Source organism: Neodiprion virginianus, chromosome 4 (genome assembly GCF_021901495.1).
Source record: "Neodiprion virginianus isolate iyNeoVirg1 chromosome 4, iyNeoVirg1.1, whole genome shotgun sequence".
Lineage (NCBI taxonomy): Eukaryota > Metazoa > Arthropoda > Insecta > Hymenoptera > Diprionidae > Neodiprion > Neodiprion virginianus.
The window spans coordinates 35,494,133-35,513,019 of NC_060880.1; the positions used below are offsets into that span (position 1 = coordinate 35,494,133).

At 36.9% G+C, this 18,887-nt stretch overlaps 3 protein-coding genes across 6 annotated transcripts; all 3 read right to left on the reverse strand.

Moving 5' to 3' along the window:
* Positions 1 to 831: 831 nt before the first annotated feature.
* LOC124302460 (sodium/potassium/calcium exchanger 4-like) lies at positions 832 to 11,085 on the reverse strand. Its single transcript, XM_046758672.1, has 6 exons — positions 8,965 to 11,085; positions 6,021 to 6,457; positions 3,751 to 3,979; positions 3,476 to 3,667; positions 3,079 to 3,384; positions 832 to 2,982 (listed from the first exon to the last, which is right to left on the reverse strand). Exons 1-6 carry the CDS (start codon positions 9,053 to 9,055, stop codon positions 2,657 to 2,659), a joined length of 1,581 nt encoding a protein of 526 aa, XP_046614628.1. The 5' UTR covers positions 9,056 to 11,085; the 3' UTR covers positions 832 to 2,656.
* Positions 11,086 to 11,237: 152 nt separating this feature from the next.
* On the reverse strand, positions 11,238 to 13,554 carry LOC124302478 (general odorant-binding protein 56d-like). Of its 3 annotated transcripts, none has more exons than XM_046758708.1 (7): positions 13,390 to 13,553; positions 13,008 to 13,083; positions 12,851 to 12,903; positions 12,671 to 12,706; positions 11,789 to 11,888; positions 11,605 to 11,674; positions 11,238 to 11,505 (listed from the first exon to the last, which is right to left on the reverse strand). In XM_046758708.1, the coding sequence occupies exons 1-7, from the start codon at positions 13,444 to 13,446 to the stop codon at positions 11,493 to 11,495; spliced, it is 405 nt and encodes a 134-aa protein (XP_046614664.1). In that variant the 5' UTR covers positions 13,447 to 13,553; the 3' UTR covers positions 11,238 to 11,492. The 3 variants fall into 3 exon arrangements, with proteins under 3 accessions (XP_046614664.1, XP_046614667.1, XP_046614665.1); XM_046758711.1 differs by having other exon boundaries at positions 13,008 to 13,129; positions 13,390 to 13,533; XM_046758709.1 differs by lacking the exon at positions 12,671 to 12,706 and having other exon boundaries at positions 13,390 to 13,554.
* Positions 13,555 to 15,385: 1,831 nt separating this feature from the next.
* Positions 15,386 to 18,329, reverse strand: LOC124302479 (general odorant-binding protein 56d-like). Of its 2 annotated transcripts, XM_046758712.1 has the most exons (7): positions 18,183 to 18,329; positions 17,855 to 17,927; positions 17,711 to 17,763; positions 17,272 to 17,307; positions 16,406 to 16,505; positions 15,913 to 15,977; positions 15,491 to 15,806 (listed from the first exon to the last, which is right to left on the reverse strand). In XM_046758712.1, the coding sequence occupies exons 1-7, from the start codon at positions 18,237 to 18,239 to the stop codon at positions 15,789 to 15,791; spliced, it is 402 nt and encodes a 133-aa protein (XP_046614668.1). In that variant the 5' UTR covers positions 18,240 to 18,329; the 3' UTR covers positions 15,491 to 15,788. The 2 variants fall into 2 exon arrangements, with proteins under 2 accessions (XP_046614669.1, XP_046614668.1); XM_046758713.1 differs by lacking the exon at positions 17,272 to 17,307 and having other exon boundaries at positions 15,386 to 15,806.
* Positions 18,330 to 18,887: the final 558 nt, after the last annotated feature.

Consider the following 18,887-nt stretch of genomic DNA (forward strand, 5'->3'; position numbering starts at 1 on the left):
TTAATAATAAAAATAACAATAACGACAACAACAACAACAATAATAATAATATTAATAATAGTAATAATAATACTGATATTGATGATAATAATATCAACAGCAACAAAAACAAAACTAATGATTATAATTATGTAATAATATTAACAACGGTATTATTATACAGTATACTTTTCCACCAAGTTTACCGCGAACGGTTTGACGAAGGAAATTGAAAAAATAAAAACGAAAAAAAAACCAAACAAACAAAAAGAATAGCAAACCAAAAATAACTAAAGAAATGAAAATTTTTGGTATGAGTATGACGAGAGTTTCGGAGTGCGCGGACCATCGGCCATATTATTATGTGACAATACGATGTTGTAATAAAAGTGGCTCCGCACCGGCTGTGATTTAGCTTTTGTGATTTGCGCGAACGACATAAAGAGCTGAGCAAACTATATCAGCTATAAATAATATCGGAGAGATCGGAACGTTACCTAGACCATAGAAAATAGTATGCATTGTATATGTAATTAATTGTTGTAGGGTGCAATTAATATGGATCAGGTATTTCCGTCATATGATAAACATACAATTTGTGATTTTTCGGTGCACTCCGTTTTAAGATTATTATATAGAATATAATATCTGATTGTTTCTATCTTGTTAATTGAAGATGCAAATTGTTTTAATAAAAATTTCACTTGCTAAATATACGTATATGTATACTCTATACATATCCGTATATTACATGCATAATTTTCGAACGCAGTGACGTCATTTTATTTCGTCACCCCCCCGCAGCGTATGTATATAAATAATAAGTATACGTCGTGCAGGTATATTTATAATTAAAGGAGAGGAGGTGCGTTTTTACGAATCACGTCGCACAATTTCAGACGAGAAGATTTACTCGAAAGAATAATTAAGATATTTAGTCTTATTGTTAGAGGCGAACGTTAACCCCGCTTTCATTCGATCCCTCAAATTGACAGGTGTTGAATTTATTAGATCTAAATTGTTTATCATCGTTGCCAGGCTGAATTAACAAAATTCCAATCTTAAATACATCGATAATTATCGTCACTGCTACAGGCTGATCATCAAGATTGTATCCAAATAATGAATCAGATTAAAAATAAATAGAACCTGACACACGCGTGTTGAAACAACCGCAGGTTTAATTTTCACTTGCAAATTCCACCAAGTAAATATTTGTCTAAGTTGAACGAATGATTAATTCGCAATTGGCAAACTCAATCGCTCAAATTGTTTTCTTTCCTTCACTTGTTTATATTCACATTATACTCACCTTATCTACCTCGTATCGTTTCAATTGATAATGTTTCCCACGCGTGCGACATACGTGTCTTCGCTCGAGTGTCTATAATAGATCGAAGTGAAACTTAATGAGTCAAAATAATTGATACAGCGCATCGTATAGAAAATAGACAAAAAATCGTAGCTCTTATAAGTTTCCAGAGTATTTATACAACGTAATTAAACCTCTCTCTCTCTATCTAGATCGAAATACGAATAAAGGCAGGTGCATGATCTTAACAGCCGTCTGAGCGTGATCAGAAAATCTTTCCCAGCAAGATAAGTATTTGGGACTTCGGCAGGTGATGAAAAATAAATTCATTACCGTTGTGTTAATAATTTGATAATAATGATAATGAGAGGTTGAAAGTAAGCTTTAGAATTTTTTTCAAACGGACAAACGAGGCATAGGTACTAGTTGTCTTGTGAATTAAAATCGAGTCTCCTTCATCTTCACAGTACACCCGAAGAGTGATATATTTGTCCGACGAAACAATTCCTTATATACAGACTTATTCTATATTCTTACCGCATTAATATTAATTAATATTAGCTACATACATCACAATGCTTACTCGAAACATTGAATCGACTTGTCCTGCACAATATTGTGAAAGCACATTTTTCATCACAATGTATAAAAATAAATTACTGTCTTACAATTGTTCTACACATACACACGGCGGTTGATCGTATAACTTTTATTCCTATTCTTAAATTTTTCGTAGAGTATTTATCAGTTAAGATTATTTCCGCGTCCTTTTAGATTGATATCATTATTGTCATAATTATTGTGCATTTTATGACCATTCTTAAAACATTACGAAATAAAAATGTAGGGAGACGTTTTATTCTTAAATATATGAAACGTATACCGCTGCCATACGCGTGGGATACACGATCAGTGAAAAGCACGGCTGATCGAAGTGCATTACCTCGGAATTACAGAGAAGGGCAATTAGAGACGTAGACTAGAAGGCAGCGCAGACTCGAAGGAAATTCGGGGATAAGGATTAAATGACAGCTGGAACGTGACCGAATGGACCAAGGGGATCAGGTGACAAATGTAACGAGGTACGAGATAACATAAAGGATAAGAGAACTTGGTCTGCCAAGTTCGTTTCTCAACCATTGCGGACCGCAGGATTTGACCGACCTTCCAGCACTGGATACCTGCGGAACGATTCCAGCCCTTTTCGGGTTCCTCGACTTAGAGCCACACGGCAAAAGAGGAGCGAGTTTCAAGCTCGTGGTGGGATCGGGGAACGCTGTAAAGACAAATCACTACGGCTGGAGTGGTCGTAGTTTTTCCTTCACAGATTTGTCACCGCTGTACACGCGTGTCTCGGCTGAAATTTCAATCTGTCGCGTCACACATCGGCCAGTTGACGAAGAAGAAGACGTTGGACTCGAGGAGAACCGCGTAGACCAAAAATGCGATGTACATGACGGCGCAACCGACCCCGACCTTCTTGTTCAGCCGATAACCACTCGCCGCAATAACGCCGTAAAGCAATACCACGGTCACCATCAGGGTGAGAAAACTGTAATTAAGCGTCGCAGATATTATTTCAATGTTCGTTCCCAGTACCGTGGTCTTTATCAGCCACGGCAGACCCAGACAAAGAAGAATGTCGAGAGTGTTTGCTCCGATCGAGTTGCTCAGGCCCATCGCACCGTCGCCTGTGCGAAGCAAAAAGGAAAGAAAAGGAAAAAACATTAATCTTTGGAGATGATTTTTTTCGCAAAACAGACAGCTTCGACCAAGAGGAGACTCACCTTGTCTGGCCATTATCACACTGGACACCGCTTCCGGTAAACTTCCTCCACCGGCCAAAAACGTGAGTCCCATAACAGCGTCCGCGATTCCTATCGTGTCGCCTACCACCGTTATCATCCAAGAAACGATGTACGACGTCACCGCGATCCAGAATATGCACATGATAAACGTGAGCGGGTAAAATTTTCTCACTCTTTTATATCTGCAGTCCGGAACGGTGACGAATAGCAGCAAACGGAGCGGCCACAGAAAGAACCACCATATCTTTCCGGGCAGTGATCTTTTCGGAATGGTGAACGGTGTGCCTGTTGGATAGATTCCGGTGTTCATGAAAGAACTTCACTTCGATCGACAATGAGAAGACGATGTATGCTAACGCGATAACGCGTGTGATACCTGGTTCCACATACTCCTCGACCGGCTCAGCGGCCTCGATTACTTTGATCGAAATTCCGTTGGTCGGTGGCTTAGCCATCGACGTTCTTACGGACAGACTGTGTCTGTATTCGATGACCAACTCGCCGTGAAAATACGGCCGATAAGTACCGAAGGTCTCATTTTTCTCCGGAATATCCTTGGCGGGCGTTTCTAAAATCAGATACCGCGCTCGTCACTCAATGTTCTCAATTTTACTCCTGCCGCAGTGTCTATGTGGAACGACCTGCGGATACCTGCGAGAGTCTTGTTCTTCTTCGTAATCTTTTCGATGCATTGATTAGCCCAACGCGAGGTCGCCTTGTCGCAAAAGAGAATGATGAAGTAAACGAAGTACAGGACCATCAGTAAGGTAGATTCACGCCATGTAATGATACCGTCCCACATCATTGTTGCTAACAGTGCGATGGACAGCGAATAGATGATGCAGTCTCGAGATAGCGGCCACCATTCCATTTGAATACCCTGTTTTTAATAAATCGCTAAAGTCGTAACAGAAATCGGATTTGATCGGAGAAACATTTCTTGGGATCAAGATTTCAGTCGTCAATCTATTCTTGACTGATGTTCTGACGCACGTTCATACGACCCCTTACCGTTTAACGTTACGATATCATCTCGCCTTCGATTGGTCTGCAGTGTGAAATTATACGAAGCTGTTATATTCTTGGGCCACCGAAGATACGATAAATCTATCACGTTTTTTCATCTCTACTTCAATCTGGCTAATAAGACGCAAGTGCTTATAAACGTGCGTCATAATTCAAATCAGAATTTACCAATCAGTGATACCGGCATCCAAGTTATTTTATTGGCCTGACTTATGTCGAGTAGATCATATCAGAGAAATTTCGCAGCATTCGGAAGTAGTGATAATTATATTAGGTATCTGCAGTGAAGTTGGACTCAAATTTGTTGCAACAGTTATCGCAGCTTAATATATTCCACAGATAAAATTCGTATATGAGTCATTAAACACTTTGGAGGTAAGATATCGAGGAACATTTGTTATTTTCCTGTAATTTTTCTTCCTCGCTAACCCAAAATTTACTTTCGTGTTCAGTGTTAAAAACGTAGTATAAAGATTTTACACATTTTAGAATATAACTTCTACTTTCAGATTTGACGCTCGATTCAACATAATGTTTTCTCTTATAACCATATGAGCGTGAATTTCATTGGTTGAATTGTTTTACTTTACTAATGCTAGTTGGAAAATTTTAACAAAAATATCGTAGCGTATACTGTAAACTGTTCTTTTTCAAATAACCGAATATTGATATATCATATATTATTCTTTATTTGTTATACGAAACTATCTTCCAATCAAAGTGGAATGGTTAACGATATATTTTAGAACCGCACGGTTATATTACTATTTTGAGAATTCAAGAAACGTGTATCGCCCAGACAAGGTCACGTTTGTTAAAAGAAAGATATACGTAATTTATTATTGAACTAGCATCTAGCGATGCCACAGCAACGTCAAAGATGTTCCCTGCTGAATGGCAGTTTTCCGATATGTGAGGCCACGCGTAGAGACATGATTGCAGTATATCAAAGTCTACAGTTTATGAGATGTAATGCCACTGAATAATCCTGATTACATGATATTGCCGATATTTGAACACAAAAATGATAATCGACACTATATGATACCCAATTGTGTTTAGTGAAAGATAGTTTGGCAGGCATAATAATTTGTTAGCTAATTGATGAAAAGTATGAACATGATTGATGAGGTGATAAATGGGATAAAAAAATAAAAAATAAAAAAAAAAAATGGCGTACAACAGTAAACCGTTTATACATTGACGTCAATACTTGAAGGAGTGATTGAATAGTCGAATGGCATAACTTTCGAATATATCAGGCATATCAATTATATGCAGAATTATCGAAATGATTTTTGATCTCGTTTGATATTGTTCGTGCTGTTATTTTCAGTTGTAAAAAACTTTGTCGTGAAACATAAGAAACGTATACATAGATCGAGGTTTTGTGAACATTATAAAAACATCCAGCGATAAAAAAATCCGATTTGAAAATATACGATCTCATTTCAGGCGCGACCTAATTGGTTCACCTGATTACTTTTTATCTCGGATATTTAATATTGATTTCGCGAGATTAACTTTGATTTAACATGAAAATTGCAAGAACTCAGAATCGATTTAGTTCTGATTATGAAATTTGCAGGCTCTAATTGCAGTTCTTGAGACTGTTTTCAAAAGTAAAATTATAACTGAATTAATCGTGCCATTTTTTTGTTTGGCGTGGCATAGCGCTCAGCAGCTGGGAAATCCCGAAAGTAATTTTGGATCCGAAATAAAACGGCAAGCGCGTCAACGGCGGCCATGTTGATTATTTTCAGCACTTGAATTCCCCTGTTAAACGTTTGAAAGATGTTTTTCTTCCAACCTTAGTTTTGTTTCTGATCGATACTACGCGCGATTTGCTATAGCGGATAATGATTCACTTTAAAAAACAAGTAATTGTCTCTCACCCCAACTGCGGCCAAGCCGCCACAAGCAGCAACCCCGAAAGTGTTGAATACACCGGATCCGACTACCGCCCCAATTCCGAGGTCAGATTCGGTAAGGAAAGTTCCAATCAGATTTACGAAGAGTTCGGGTGTGCATGTCGCAGTAGCCATGAAAGTGGCGGCTGCCACATCCCGGCTGATCTTCAAATCCGTGCAAATGCAATCAACGGACGGCAAGAAGTAATCGTTGCAGACAAGGGCGACCATGAAAAATGCGTATACACCGGCAAAAAAATGGAGTGCGGCAGCTCCCTGTTCCCGCTGTGCTCTCGTGAACAAGTCGGTCGGAAAGTCATAGAACGATCTCTCCGTACAATTTTCGGACGTCGTTACCTCGGTCGTGTCTGCGTAGTCGGTGAAGGCCTGGAACCCGTCGCGAATTACACTCCGAGCATCGTCTGGAAGAAAAGGATACCGAATTAGCGCGGGATGGAGAAGAATTAGTAAAATTTCACTCATCGGATTGCAACTTTCAAGACCATAGGCCATTTTTCATACAAATTTCGGTTCACTCATCTTTTTAAATTACCCACTTTTTCAAAGAGTTCCCGCCAAACGAATGGCGTAGGGAATCACTCCATTTATTAATGTTATCTATCTTTATGTACCTACTACAGCCATTGGCCCAAAAATACTTTATATACAGGTTTACCACCTAAAGGCTGGCGGACGACGTTTATTACAATGTTATAACCTCTTCGTGATCCATGAACTACCATCAAAAGATGATAAGAAAATGGTGAATTTATGCACCTCGATAAGGGAGCCCTGACAAAGGTATTCCGCCTCATTTATCTCACCCTTCGTACACACACTCGTCTTCCTCTATTATATAGGCCCCGATTTCGAATTGCTTGGGACGAAATAAGCGCGAGGATATTACATATATGCGCCAGTGCGTATATGTGTGCATATTTATCCTGTATCATGGATTACTTAAGAGGGATGGGTACACTAGAATGACAAAATTTCACATTTTTCTTTGTATTTTCACGTAGCTCAGATCTTTGTCTAACCCCTTCCCAAGTGAGAGGTTAAAATTTTCAAAAATGACGGTGTTACAGAGAATTTTTAAATTCCAACTCCGAGCAGCTGAATATATCGGGGTATCGACCACTGTAAGGTGTGAGGTATTTGTTACCAAATTGCCATTTCAACTGCTGTAAATAACGCAAATGTTTGCTTGAGTTGAAAAAAAAAAACTTTGTTTTGCCGCAGTAGAGCAATCCTGAAACTTAACTCGATAACTATTTAGCCGATTCACTTGAAATTCGGACAGCATGTGCTGAATTCCTTTATCTTGGAATTGAGCCGACCAGATTTTGGATAGATTTTTTTTCCACTTTTAAAACTCAAATTACTGTGCAAAAAACTGATGAATTGGTGTTTTTTTTTTTTTGTTCATACGGTCGTCATTTCTATAAATTTACGAAAATCAAAAATGTGTTCTACCAAAGTTCTAGTTTCATATCTTAACTTCAAAATGACGTTTTGTTTTTTTTGGTTCAGACCAGCCATTTATCCGGAAGGCTGTACACCGCTAAAAAAAGGTTTTCCTTTCAACCAACTGCCACGGGCGCCATTTTGAATATTTTCTGATAAAACATTGTCTTGGCAGATTGCGAAAAATTGGGAGAAGTACAGAGCCGTTGGAATTAGTGTACTATTGATACACTGTTAAAAATCTTGAGTACTTTTCGTGTGAAATTTCCCACGTTTCGGTGCGAAAATGGCAATTTTCTTTATTCAATTTCAGTCCTTAAGCATTTGCGCAGAATTTGCACCAAGTCATGTAAAGTTGCGGAAAATTTTGTGATTCGGTTTGATATTCGTGTAAATTTTATCAGCTTAAGTACAATTTGCACTTTGCCGTACGGACTTCAAACTACACGAAATTTACAACAATTTTTTTGCAGTTTAGTCAAGTAATTTGAGATTGATTGATCTGAAGATATGATACTCATCAAAAATATTATCAACTGTTGATATTTGATAGAGAGATATTGTTTTCAAACAACCACAAAAACTTCACTATTTCAGTCAGTTTAACTGAATAATTAACTCATAGAAATTAATTTTTGAATTGAATTAAGGTTTTGGTTGCTGCACAACGAGCACGTACATCATATGTTGTGAAAATTCGCCTAGAATGAGTCCAAAAAGTTTCCCTACATTGACTTAAAAATGAATGAACAATTTATGCTTGATAATGTAATTGAATTTTTCATTGAGTTCGTCCTATAATTTTAACCATTCAAGTTTCTTTCTTTCAACTTATAATGTGATCCTATATAAAATTTGAAGAAATAAACGCCGCAAAAATTTTCTTAACAAATCATTGCCATGAGTTTGATGTAAGCGGCACTGTTTTAGCTGCAATTTATGCTGTCAGTTCATAAATCGAGCCTCAATTTTGAGTATCTTATCCAATAGGAGATTTCACGCTAGATTTCAAACTGCATTTAAGTAGAAACAAAAGTGTGCAATCGAAATCAAATTTATCTCTACAAAGAAATTGAAAAAGGGAAAAACAAATCAAATTCATCATACTTGCATTGAAAGTTAATCGCTGACAGGCCGGTTTCTTTTCAACGTAAAACAATTGCACAAGGCTTTCCCGCGATCGACACTCCGGCCTCTGCAATGTTTACATCAAAGTGCAGATAACTGCGATAAGCAAACGGTGTTAATTCGTCTGCAAGCCGAGTTTTACAACCTTGAAACAATTGTTCAACGTTTGAGAAGAGGAAGGAAAAAAAAAAAAAAACAACAACAACACGAAGGAAATCCCTGCAATGTTCTTTTCACCAGCCGCCTCGAGATCGGGAAAAGAATAAGTTCCAACAGGTTCATAGAAATTAAGCATTGTACCGGTGTAACGGATTTAAGATGGTGTAAGACTTACCGTAATCCGAGAAATCAACCGCAGCTGCCGCAAAAACACCGGACGTAACGAGGGTGAAGAATACACTCCAAACGAAAGCACGAAAATCCATAACGAGGCGTGTGAATTGAACGAAACAGGTGAAATTAACAAGAAGTAACGGTGAAAAGGGAAGAAAAAAAAATTATCACCGTAAAAGTAAAATGATAAATTTTTATGTAGTTTCAGAATACGAATGGTAAATAATAAATATGCAGTATGTACATGTATATATCTATAAGTCTAAAACTAAGTAATTCGGAACAATGGCATCCTGTTAACGCATGCCATCGAACTGTCGGTTCTACGGAACTTAAGCATCTATGATAAATACGACTGATTACATCTTCCCCCACCGTTCAAATCTCATACATAATCTTTATCTCGCTTTCATGTTCACAGAGTGTGCAGCTGACATGTAGATAATGTGATTTTTAGATTAACAATTATGATCGTTTTATTTTTGATGCAATCTATAGTACGCGTGAGTTACAACGCTTTGCGATGAGACTAATCTCTGATGAACCGAGTACCGCAGACAGTGGCAAAGAATTGATTGAATCGACCATATAAACGGATTAAGTCGTTCAAGTGCGCGGAAACCCGGTCGCCTTAATTAAGAACAAGTCTCTCTCCCTATAGTTAATCAGACAAACAGTGCTTGAAATCTTCGCTGATGAAAGTAATGAATTGCCACTGACGTTGCATGGACATGGAAATGGGCAGAATTCGTTCGTTTTCTTCGGCACAATGAGTCGTCCATGAAATAGATGCTTGCGTCAAGTGCTTGATAAAGGCCAAACAGTGTAAAAGTATTCAGTACGCGTTTGCAGTGAGTGAGGAATACGCTGCAGTGTTGTTGTATCTACAAACAAAGTTAAAATCCACCGTTTAGGTCTTCAGGCTCGTAAATTTTATCATCAGCCACGTGGCTCGAGCACCAAGAACTCCGTCGTTGATGCACAGGCCTGCTATCTTCCTGATACACGTATGAAATACTAGTTGGTCGTGTACATGTGGTATTATTGTAAGTCAACCTGACGGGCAGAAATGACAGTGAACGCAAAACGAAAAAAATTAATAAACTACGACTGGTAGGTACATAATCAACGAAATTTATCGATATCTGGACATCGGTGTAAGCTGAGATTTTTTTTTTCAATCCGTTAATTCACAGGCTAGTTTGTCAACGTCACAGATTCGTATGATCTGTTTTTTTTTTTTTTTTTTATCAACCTGTCAACCACTGCCACGGACTAAACAGAAGACGTTATGGAACTGATTCCGGATTAGTAGATCAATATTTTGCACATTAAACGCGTCACGTTGGATAACAAAATATTTTTGCGACAATTTTTATCTTCAAGGAAAAGACAGTTGAGTTTCCAGAGTATGCAGGAAAACATAGTAAAAAAGTAATTTAGTATACTGAAAAAAACATTCACAATGTTTGCGAGGAGGGATTATTTTAATCATGAAGACGACAATATTTTTCCTTACGGGATATGTCATGACTATTAACTGATTGGTAGATATAATGCTGTTATTATGCAAAATCTTGGAATTAACTTGTAAAAGAAGAAGCGGGGTTCCCGGTGAGAAGTTTCAATTCAAACCTTCGGTAAACTTTTGTTTCTTTATTTGTTATCAATACGTCTTAAAAGTGTTAATCTCATCGAAAAGAACAAAGACAGTATTTCCCAAAATCAGTGCAATTTGTGCACAATACATCGATGCATAACACCGGTTAACACCAATTTTGAGTCTGGGTCGTAGATGTCAAATTTTGATTTCTTCTATGTCAGTAATAATAAAGTTTGTTTCTGTAGAAACCAGAAGGATATTTACAATTTTAAGAAAAATTACCGATTTTCTCAAACATTTGTTGGAAATAACAATCAAGCGAACTTCGGTTCTACGCTTAAGTCACATTTATTCAAAAATAATAATCAATGATAAACTAGAAATGTAAAAGAATTGATAAACAAAGTTTAAAAATGAATATTTTTCGTACTTCTTCTATTTTCGTATGGACTTTCTCGTATCAAACCCCAAATGTAATCTCCCACCACGCTCTCATTATTAATACCGAATCTGATAATGTTAATAACGATAAAGTCCATCGCATCTTGGTGAAAACATCTTCGTTTTTCTTGTGAACATAGACACCCATATATTTAGCTGTCAATCAAAAACTTCGAGACCTTATGAACGTAGAAGAGACAAAAACAAACTATATAAGTAATAAACAAAGGTTTTGGTTATTATTCGATACATAAAATCGAAATTTATTTATCTCAATAGAAACTCAAAAAAATGGTTTCTCACGATACACGTTAGTGATTGAACATATTATACTACATTTGAAAACTCGTGTCTATCACCTGCAGGGAAAAACTTGATTCACGACTCAGTACGTATCTATTCTCCGAAAAATAATCCTTATCAAGATTTTCTTCCATTGAAGGAGATTTCCGAGAATTTGCTGCAGTGAACCGTGCGAAGTTGGATCAAAAAGTACACCTGAAAAGAGGTAAGGGAGGCTTAATATCGTTTCAACACTTGCCCGTATCTAATTTCACAACTGTAAACAATACAAATTCGATATTTCTGCATACTCACATCTGCAATGGACTTTTGTCGTAATAGCATTTGTTTGTCTGGTATACCGAGTCGCAATCATCCGTACCCTCTGAAGAGGAAAAAATAAAAATAAATACAAATTATATTATAAATAGGCCGTTGATATGGCGAAATTACCTCCATCTCAAATTAGTACGTATCATTTCAATGTATAGATACTTACTGATTGTTCCACAGCTTCGAAGCACTGGTTCAGCCTTGCCCAATATTTCCTCTGGTAACATTGCGACGAGCGTGTCTACGTCGATTTCCCCGTTATCGAACTAAACATTAAACAATTAATAGGTTGTGGTGTTATTTTTCTTTTCTTTTTCTCTCATCAAAACTATTAATATAAACATAATACGCTTGTACGCCTCGCAAGTAATCACTGTGAAACGTATGTTGTCTTGTTAAATAAAATCTAGTGGATTATTGTTAACTCTTGTAAGCTAACTTGACTGACTCGAGACTTGTAAACTCAGTTGACAATATACGACTCATTGGCCGGTTAATCTCTTTGACTCGAGTTTATTTATTTATTTATTTATTTTTTTAACTATCGTTAGCTGCCTTTGAATACCGCCACTCTACCAGTTCTCATGCAACGGATTTTATAATTATAATTATTATCGTACCCTACTGTATCTTTTTTATAAAAATTGACGCTGAAACGTCTGGTGCCCTACGAGTATTTTTTACTATTGTTCATTTGAATTCAGGCTAGTTAGGGATTCACGCCGAAGTGTGAACTGTAAGTTTGTTTTACTTTCTGCAAAACGTGACTCTGATGTCATATGCCGGTCAATAAGGAAGAGCGATTAAGGATTGTATTACATCTAACTGAGACATTTTGCGTAGTGAAATTGTTCCAATTAATTCATGCAACAGGTAGAATTAACGAAAATTGTATACCGTTCGAGATTAGTGGGGAGAATAAAAGCAATTTCGTTTCGAAAAGACTGAGTGCAAAAGATCGAAAGTCACGGAGCGTGTTGAGTGAATACCAATAAAAATTACCACTTAGCAAACGTGAATGTGTATAAAAATAATGAAATTCACTTACAGCAGAAATTTGATTCAACAGGCACAGCATGTAACACTGAAACAGAATCGTTGTAATTACCAAAAGCTAATAGCGATAGAAATAGAAAACAAATCCCTTGACGTTCGGTTTAAATGACTATATATACGAACGCTACAATGGAACTGTAAATTTAACAGAAAATCATTAGTTTATTAATACCTTCAACTTTGGGTCGTCTGTGAAATCGCCAGATCTGCACTTGATGATCAAGTCTGCGAGAAATAAAAAAATAAATGAAACATCAATCACCACGCGTTGACGCGATAACACGAAGATAAATTATTTTCAAATCGTTTAATCGCGTGATCTCACTTACCCTCGGCGACGCCTGTCTCTGCGACGCATGTGTTACGTAGCATTTGGGCCATTTCCTGCATTTCATCGCTCATTGCCTGTTAGGAAATTGTTCCACGTACAATTTGCAGATTCGATTTACAGCTGAGATTTCCGACCATTGGGAATCCCGTTACAGGAAAAAGATAGAGTTGATACGACAAAGAAGAACTGCAGTTTCGTGTAATGTTTTTTGAAAAATTTTTACAAAATAGGAAAATATAGAAAACTGGGCAATCTCCTTGCGAAAATTTAAATTGAAGATCGAAATGAAAGCAGAAACGTTAACGTGATCGCGCATTGTATAATCTGTACAGGAATTCGCAGCGGGTGAAAAGGGGTTTATACATGAAATGCAAACTCACCATCGATTTGCCAAAAAGAAATATCGCGATAACAAGACCGTAAATAAGCGTGGACATTTTATCGCCGTTACGATACCAAACGATATTAACTATAATTATTTCTGATTCGGTAATCAAATACGACAAACATCAAATGTTGGATCAGACTTGGGTGACATTGATCAGGCATCTCCTTATATAGACGAGGGACATCCCTGCATCTACTTGAACTAATGAACAGAGATTAATTTAATGACATTTACGGCTTTCCGAGTGCAGCCTCAAGCACGCTTAAACCCCATCATTTTCATGAATACGTAATCGAAAACTGTATGATTACTGAAGCGATGCAAGTTCTCTCCACCAAGGCAATCCGCATCATCGATATCAACATTCATCGTCTCTTCTTCACCATTCCGCTGCACGTTGCAATTGCTTTGTTTTCCGAGATAGCGAATTTCATTCCTCATATTGAACAGTTGGAAATGATATTTCAAAGGAAGTTTAATATTGACGGAAAACTTCTCTTTCGGATATAAGTATACTTCACACTGGGGGGGGGGGGGCGAGGAAATATAGATTATACTTTACACAACACTGATACAGGTAACGTGCATGTGTAGAATAAAATGATGATAAGGTGATTATCATCCGAGAATTGTTGGCAAAAAATAACGTTCAAGAATCTTTTGATTAATTTCACTAATAAAAACGCAACCCATAATCTCGAGAAATTCAGAAACCATAAAGAAAATAAATTTACAACTGAATGCTGTACGAAATTCTTACCGTTCATACCAACGAATGGATGAAGTTTGAACTTTAATTTAAAAACTAGATTACTTGAAATTTTTACTTGTATTAAAGCTATTCTATTATTATTGTAAAATTTTCTGGGATCTCATCAACAAGAAAGTATTTCAGCATTTGTAGATATCTCTTTCGGCATCCTGGGATCGCGGGTTCGATTCTAAACTATTCAGTTACATAAGTAAACGAACATGCGCAAAAAGAGTACTCCTTCAATCACTACCTAACGAATGCAATGCAGAGTCCGTGTACTTATCTACGTAGTTACGTAAACGACATTTAATTTCTCTATTAAAAACGCTTCGTTCACTACTTGATAATCCTCTGCTCTGTTTAGGGGAACAACAAATTTCTTTTAAAATATTTTCCGCCCCTCGTGTATCAATGTTTCCTTTGTATGCAACTGTACGCAGTTGACGACTGAGGTTTAATTTTATATTAATTACATTTAATTATGACAAGCTTCACAATCAGTAATATCACCAATTTACATTTATGTTCATCTTAGCAAGTGGCTCCAAGATGGAAATTATGAATTTTGAAAATAAACGAACCGAATTTCTGTATCTTTTACGCAGCCTAGCGAAATTCTAAAGAATTATTTTGCAACTGTGAAATCGGGGTTTGTTATGTGTCATAAATATGTCGTCAGAAATTCCAGGGCGACGCAGCTATTATTATTGAAATAAACGGAGGGTATTTTTGCTGATTATTAACGCATATATTGTGCCTAGGTCCGAATATTCCAAACAAAATTTCGGTTCACCGACATTTAATCATACCAATGCAATCGTCAAGCAATAGCATTGTGGTCAATTCAATATTGCACCTGATTCTACTTAAGTCACCCGTTCATTACCCTGCACTAAAATCAGTTCCTCATATTTCCGCCCATATGGCGCCATCTTCTGGACTATTTGATAGCTTCATTGAACGTTACCGAATATGCATGGATCACAGAACTGTTACACAGGTTGCCTACCATGAGGCGCCCACACCTAAATCATTTGATGGCTTCATTAGTCATTACCGAGTATTCACGGATTACAGAACTGTTACACAAGTTGCCTACCATGAGGCGCCCACACTAACGGAACATTCACAGTCATTTTCTCAAGATATTATTTTTCCCTATAGGTATGATAACTGACCAGTAAGCTGTTATTACAGAACGATCGAATAGACTCGAGTATGCAAAGAGGCCGGATTTCTGGTTGCAAGTTCTCATTGAATCCTTCGGTAAACATCTAGTTGTTTTCTTCTTTATTACCAATACATTTATATTTTGCCAATATAGTGACAGAAGTGCCAATTCAATTTTGAAGAATTACGTTATTTTTTGAAATCATTACAAAATATGTTACATACGTGTGTATACATGGGTACATACTATATTCTGTGAATTTTGGGAACTGATATGCACAGATGTTTAGGACAGCTGCATTAATTACCACGTTGAGGAGTGAACATATGATTACATTCAAAAATTTGCAATTTCACCAACAAATACTTGATACAAAACATATAGTATGCCTATTTCGGATATAATTCACAGTAAGGTTTTTCTCCTTTGAAGGAGGCTCCCGGAAATCGCTGCGAGTTGAACGAAATTATGCCAACATGTACCGCTGAAAACAAATGAGAAAAGCGTAATTATGCGTTAGTACTTGCCTATTTTAAGTTCCGCAACAATGAAAATTATAAATTCGATCCCCCGCCAATCACCATACTTACGTCTGGTACTCCATTGTACCAACACTTGTTCGTCTGGAATGCCGTATCGCAATCATCGGATCCCTCTGCGAAACGAAAGAAGAAACATGACTGGGAAAGTTTCATGGAACAAGTATTCCAACTTTTTATACGGGTGCATAAAGTAGAGTTTTTTTTTTTCTTCGGTTACAAACGATAATTGTAAGTGTTACTTGCAATTGAATGTCAGTTTTATTTTTATAAGTATGATGATGTACGTAGACATTATATGTGCAACTACTTTGGATACGGCTGACGTTAAACAGCACTTCTTTAAAACTGCTGATAATTTGCTTTAACTTCGTTCATCGAATGAAGGAAGAAAATAATTATAATAACGAATTTATTCTTTCCGAAACTAGTGTATAATATGAATTTAAAAAACTGCCATCGAACTTTCTTACTGTAATAAGCCTTTAATGGTGATCGGTTTAGCTGGACCTCCCATTACTACGGATATCTTAAACATACTCACTGACTGTTCCACAGCTTCGAACTACTGGCTCAGCGTCGCCCACGATGTGCTCGGGTAATACTGCGACGATAGTTTCTACGTCGATGTTGCCGTCATCAAACTAGACATGGAACAATTAAATAACGTTTTGGGTGTTCCAACAAACGTGTCACTGTAAGTGAAGCTGATAATAAATCATCGAGGCGTGTTTAATATTGTCACACAGAATCGACCGGTTGTCATAATTTTTTCGGTTTTTATATTTCATTATAAAAAGTTCAGAGATTGGTAACAGGATCAGTCGGACTAGGCAAAATTCTCTGGGCTTTATTCCCGCGCTACTCAATGGCTGTGGATACGGTGTGAGATGGATTTATACTGGGTTATAATTGGAATAATGGTCTTGCTATGTGTGTTTGAAGTTTGCGTTCATTGCGTGGTGTTAAACAGAAAAAAGGTGGATTATAAAGAAGTCTCTTTTAATGGCTATTGTGTAAAACGAGATTATTTCGCAATGAAATCGGTGGATCAAAATTTTTAAACTGTACGAAATGACTCGATATAAACTGACAATATCCGCAATCGTACGCGCAATCTGTAGTTGAAAGGATTTCAAGTCATATAAAATTATACGAAATCAGCCAAAAATATTTGTAACCATGCTTATGTAGGTCTTTCGCTGGAACTGACGAAATTCTTCATTTTTGGTAAATTTTTTTTTTTTTCTAATGACACCGTTCGATTTATAAAAAATGTCCCCGAAGTTTCAGATTTTCGTCTGAATTTCTGTTCGTGTTATAAGTTTTCAAAAAAACTAACGAAACGTAATACATTTATAACCATAATTCTATATTCTATAATTGATAAAAATAATGAAATTCACTTACACCGGAAATTTGTTCCAACAGGCACAGCATGTAACACTGAAATAGAACCATTGTAATTATCATAAGCGAATTTCAATGGAAATAGAAAACAAATTCCTTGGCGTTCGATTGAAATGACTACACAAACACTTGCAATTACATGGAAAATAATCGAATGCAGGGTCAAATTTAGCGCAGGGTGCCAAGGGAGGCACCCCGAAACCTCCAGATAATAGAGGCCTCCATAATTAATTTTCGCAAATTTTGAACATTTTTTTTAGTAATAAAATTTGTTTATGTGACCAATGGAAAATTTTTTACCCGGAAATATTACCATTCATATTTTTATTCAGTTCGATACTGTTTAAAAAAAAACTTTCAGAAACAAGAATATCGAGGCGAAGGCCCGATTCGCCTAATTTCGATTTACCTAGCAGCTGGATTACAAATTATTGGTTACCTTCAATTTTGGGTCGTCCGCAAAATTACCGGTTCTTGCCTCGACGATCAAGTCTGTAAGAAAAAAATATAAATGACCATCTGGTGATACGATGAAACGAAGAGAAATTATTATCGGATTGTTTAGTCGCACAAGCTCACTTACCCTCGGCGACGCCTGTCTGACCCACGCATGTGTCGTGTAGCATTTGTAACATTTCGGCCATTCCATCATCTGCCTGTTAAAAGTATAATCCACAAGTCTGAATTTAGATATGAAATTTCCGATCTTTGCGAAACCGGCGTTCGAATAAAAATCGGCTAATACGACGGTCAAAATTTGCATTCTTAAACAATTAAAATAGCAAAGTAAAATAAAGAAAAAATTTCAATGTGAAAGAAAATTGGAATAGAAGCAGAAAGCTGCACACCATGAATCAAAGTTGGAATTTGCAACAACGAGTAGAACCAATTTACGCAAAATCAAAACTCACCATCGATTTGGCAACGAAAAATATCATTATAACAAGACCGTAACTAAGCTTAGACATTTTATCGTCGTTGCAATAAAAAAAAACTAGGTCTACTGATTACTTCCTGATCGCTAATCGAACGAAATAAACCGCAGGTACTGGATCAGACTGGGGTGGCATTGCTCGGGCAACTCCTTATATAGGCGAGGAAGATTCCTGGATCTACCTGAACTAATGATCAAAATTAAGCTAATGACATTTACGTGCTGCCGAGTGCAGCCCCAACCGCGCCTAAACCCGTCATTTTCATAAACACACAATCCAACACCGTGTGATTAGGTACTGAAGCGATGTAAGTTTCCTCCATCAAGGCAATCCGCGTTTGAGACAAGACAATTGGTAATATATGATAAATGCTTTCAATTTCAGTATGTATTTAAAATGTGGAAATGACGTTTTACATATTCCAAAACAAGCAGATTTGAACGAGCACACTCTATTTTCTATTGAAAATGGAAAATAGTAGGTATGCGTTGCATTAACAATTTGACAAATACCTCCATTGAAGTACTTTCGACTTTTAAGGGAATTTATAGTGCTGTTAGTGCTATTTTTTCATTATTGCGACATTTAAACGGAGACAATTTTCCAAATGAAAAATCCCCGTTTAGTCTCATAGTAAATAGTATAATCAAAACAGGCAGGCTACTTCTTAAAAATACCGGG